Source organism: Marmota marmota, unplaced genomic scaffold, assembly GCF_001458135.2.
Source record: "Marmota marmota marmota unplaced genomic scaffold, marMar, whole genome shotgun sequence".
NCBI lineage: Eukaryota > Metazoa > Chordata > Mammalia > Rodentia > Sciuridae > Marmota > Marmota marmota.
Genome location: NW_025999901.1, coordinates 1 through 2686, shown reverse-complemented (window position 1 = coordinate 2686; position 2686 = coordinate 1). Strand labels below are relative to the sequence as shown.

General features: G+C 61.7%; 1 protein-coding gene across 1 annotated transcript; it reads right to left on the bottom strand.

The window, feature by feature from the left end:
* Window positions 1-508: 508 nt before the first annotated feature.
* On the bottom strand, window positions 509-2680 carry Dio3 (iodothyronine deiodinase 3). The gene has a single exon (XM_015476905.2). The coding sequence runs from the start codon at window positions 2408-2410 to the stop codon at window positions 1904-1906; it is 507 nt and encodes a 168-aa protein (XP_015332391.2). The 5' UTR covers window positions 2411-2680; the 3' UTR covers window positions 509-1903.
* Between the last annotated feature and the right edge of the window lie 6 nt (window positions 2681-2686).

Genomic DNA, 2686 nt, shown 5'->3' with positions numbered 1-2686 from the left:
ATGGTTTTGCAGGTGCAGGAAGCCGGCGAGGGAGGAGCCAGGTGCGCGGTGGCACCCACCATGGGCGGGAAAAGAGCTCTGCGAGGTTCAAAGCCCGCCTCGCCCTTCCCCACCACCCCTCCCCCACATCACTGGATGCTTAGAGAAGTTAGACGGGCGGCTGCAGGGACAGCATAACTGTCAGTGTGCGCGCGCGGGCGCGCTCATGGCCGCAAATGAGGAGCCCCTTGACTCTCCCGCCGGGTTCCAAGACCCTGGGAGGCCTCCGCTGCCTGGCTCTTCTTCAGTTGCCCAAATCCTGGCCTGGGTGTGTGCAGGAGTGTATAGGGGCGCCCCGGCCCGCCCCAGATCCTCTTCTCACTTCATCCACTTCCTGCGCCCCTTCCAGTTTAGGATCCTCCCCTAATCCCTCTGGGTCACAATGGGGTCGCCAGGGAGAGATTTGTGTTTAATTCCTGTCGCTACTCAGAGGAAAGAGAAAATAAAGGCACCAAAGCCAAGCAGAAAGCAGTTTACTTCAAGCCTTTATTATTTTAGCTTAAAAGAAGTTTATGTACAGGGAATATTTCCAGCCAAACACTCACTGAATGGCCTTTGAATCAGGGCCCTCCATCCCCTGGCCCCGCAATGAGCAGCTTTGCCTAGGAGTAACCTCACTCCGGCCCAGGCTGTTCCCCCTCCTCCCTTTCTCCAGACTCCGCCGCCCAAACTCTGTTCTCCCAAGGAGTCCTAGCTTCCCTCTCTCTCTGGAGCGCTGTGAACCTTGCCAGTGCCTCTCCTGCCATCTTCTTCGGGCCTCAAAACAGACCATCACCTGCCCCCACCCCCACCCCATTTGCGGAGGTTTCCTCACGGAAACCCAGAGCACTCTCCCCACCTCGCTTTAGGCGCTGTTTCGAGCCTCCTGCAGTTCGGAGCCAGCTCGTGGTCAAGACCAGTTAGAGATAGTTCGTCATCAGCAGTGGGGCTCGTGCGCGCCTAAAACAAGGGGGGGAAACCACCCTGCCCACCCTTCCCCATCCCCGAAGAAACCCTCCCCCAGACTCAGGGACAAGAAGTAAACACAAAGCAGCAGGGCTCCCTGCGTGCGACAGGTGGGTGCCAGGCAACTAGCGCTAGCCTAGAGCGCTGCAGGAACCCAGCTGCGCTCAGGGCGCGCGAGGCGTGGCCAAGGTCTCTGCGCTCTGAAAAGCTGGGCGCTTGATTAAAGGCGCTCTGGGAAGGTGTGAAAAGTGCTGCAGGAGCAAGTCCTGGGGGCACACAAGGTGTGGTGAGCACCGCATCAGTGCTGCCAAGGGGATTTCAAGCAAGCCAGGTAGGTATAAGTGAGAGACAGTCACTGAAGTCCCTGGGAGGCAGGCTCAGCCTAAGATCCGCAGCTCATTGTATCTGCCATGGGGACCTCGCCAAGCTTGACTTCCTTTGGGGTGCTTGTACGTGGGCTTCAAAGGCCCGAAGGCCCAGCTCACCAAGTTCAGTCAGTTGACCCGTTGTTTGCTTACAGCCGACGGGGCCGAGTGCCGTGCAACTGCTCATCATAGCGCTCCAGCCAAGTGCGCAGCTCTGAGACCTGGTAGCCATCTGGGCCACGGCCTCCCTGGTACATGATGGTACCACTCTGGATGACGTAGAGGCGCTCGAAGTAGGCGCCGTATGCCGAGCTGCTGGAATTGGCCATGGTGTCCAGGACCAGTGCGCAGCCTGGCGCACCTTGCTGCAGCACCCTTGCTGCGCTGACCCGGTCCTCCAGGCTCCGGTGTTGAGGAATGATGTAGGGGGAGTCTGTGGTGATCCAGCCGTCGGAAGGATGTGCTTCCTCAATGTAGATGATGAGGAAGTCGACGTCGCGCTGGTACTTGGTGACCAGACGCTGGAAGGCGCTCATGCGCGCCATGAACGGTGGTCAGGTGCAGCTGCCGAAATTGAGCACCAGTGGGCGGTTCCCTTGGGCATAGTCTAGGATGCGCTGGCTCCGGAAGCCCTCAGGCAGGACCACCTCGGAGTTGGGCGCTGGTCCGCCCTCGTGTGCCTGTTTGAAGAAATCCAACTTCTGGCCATGCCACACGGCCTTGAGCGACGCTAGGGTGCACAGGCGGTTGTCGTCGGACACGCAGATGGGTGGGTCGTCGGGGGGCACCTCCTCGCCCTCACTATTGAGCTCCACTTCGGGTTCGGGCTGGCGGCGGCGGCGGCCCAGGAAATGCTTGCGGATGCACAGGAAGTCGAGGAGCCAGAGCATGAAGGCCGTGCCTAGGAAGCGCGGGAAGAGCACGAGGCACGAGGCGGTCTGGGCACAGAGCCTCAGGGAGTGAAGCAGCAGGGAGCGGAGCATGGTGGCTGTGGGCCCCGAGGCCCCCGGGGGCCCCTCGCCTTCTCCGACCACCAACCGCGAGGCGGCCTGGCGAGGCATCTGGGCTTCGGCGTGCAGAGAGCTCAATTTATAGCCGAGGCTTCAATTGGCGGGAGACTCCACCTCCGCCCAGGCCCGCCCCCTTGCAACTTGAGCCCTGAGGGATCACCCAGTGCCGCGGCCAATGCCCTAGAAATCGTGGGTCGAGGGCGGGCACTGGCAGGAGGAGGGCGGAGCCGTCCGGCCAGGGGCGGTGGGGGCGGGCCTGAGTCCTGCAGCCAGCTCTCAGGGGCGGGGGACCCAGGCGCCGCAGCCGCCCGGGACTAGCAACCCGAC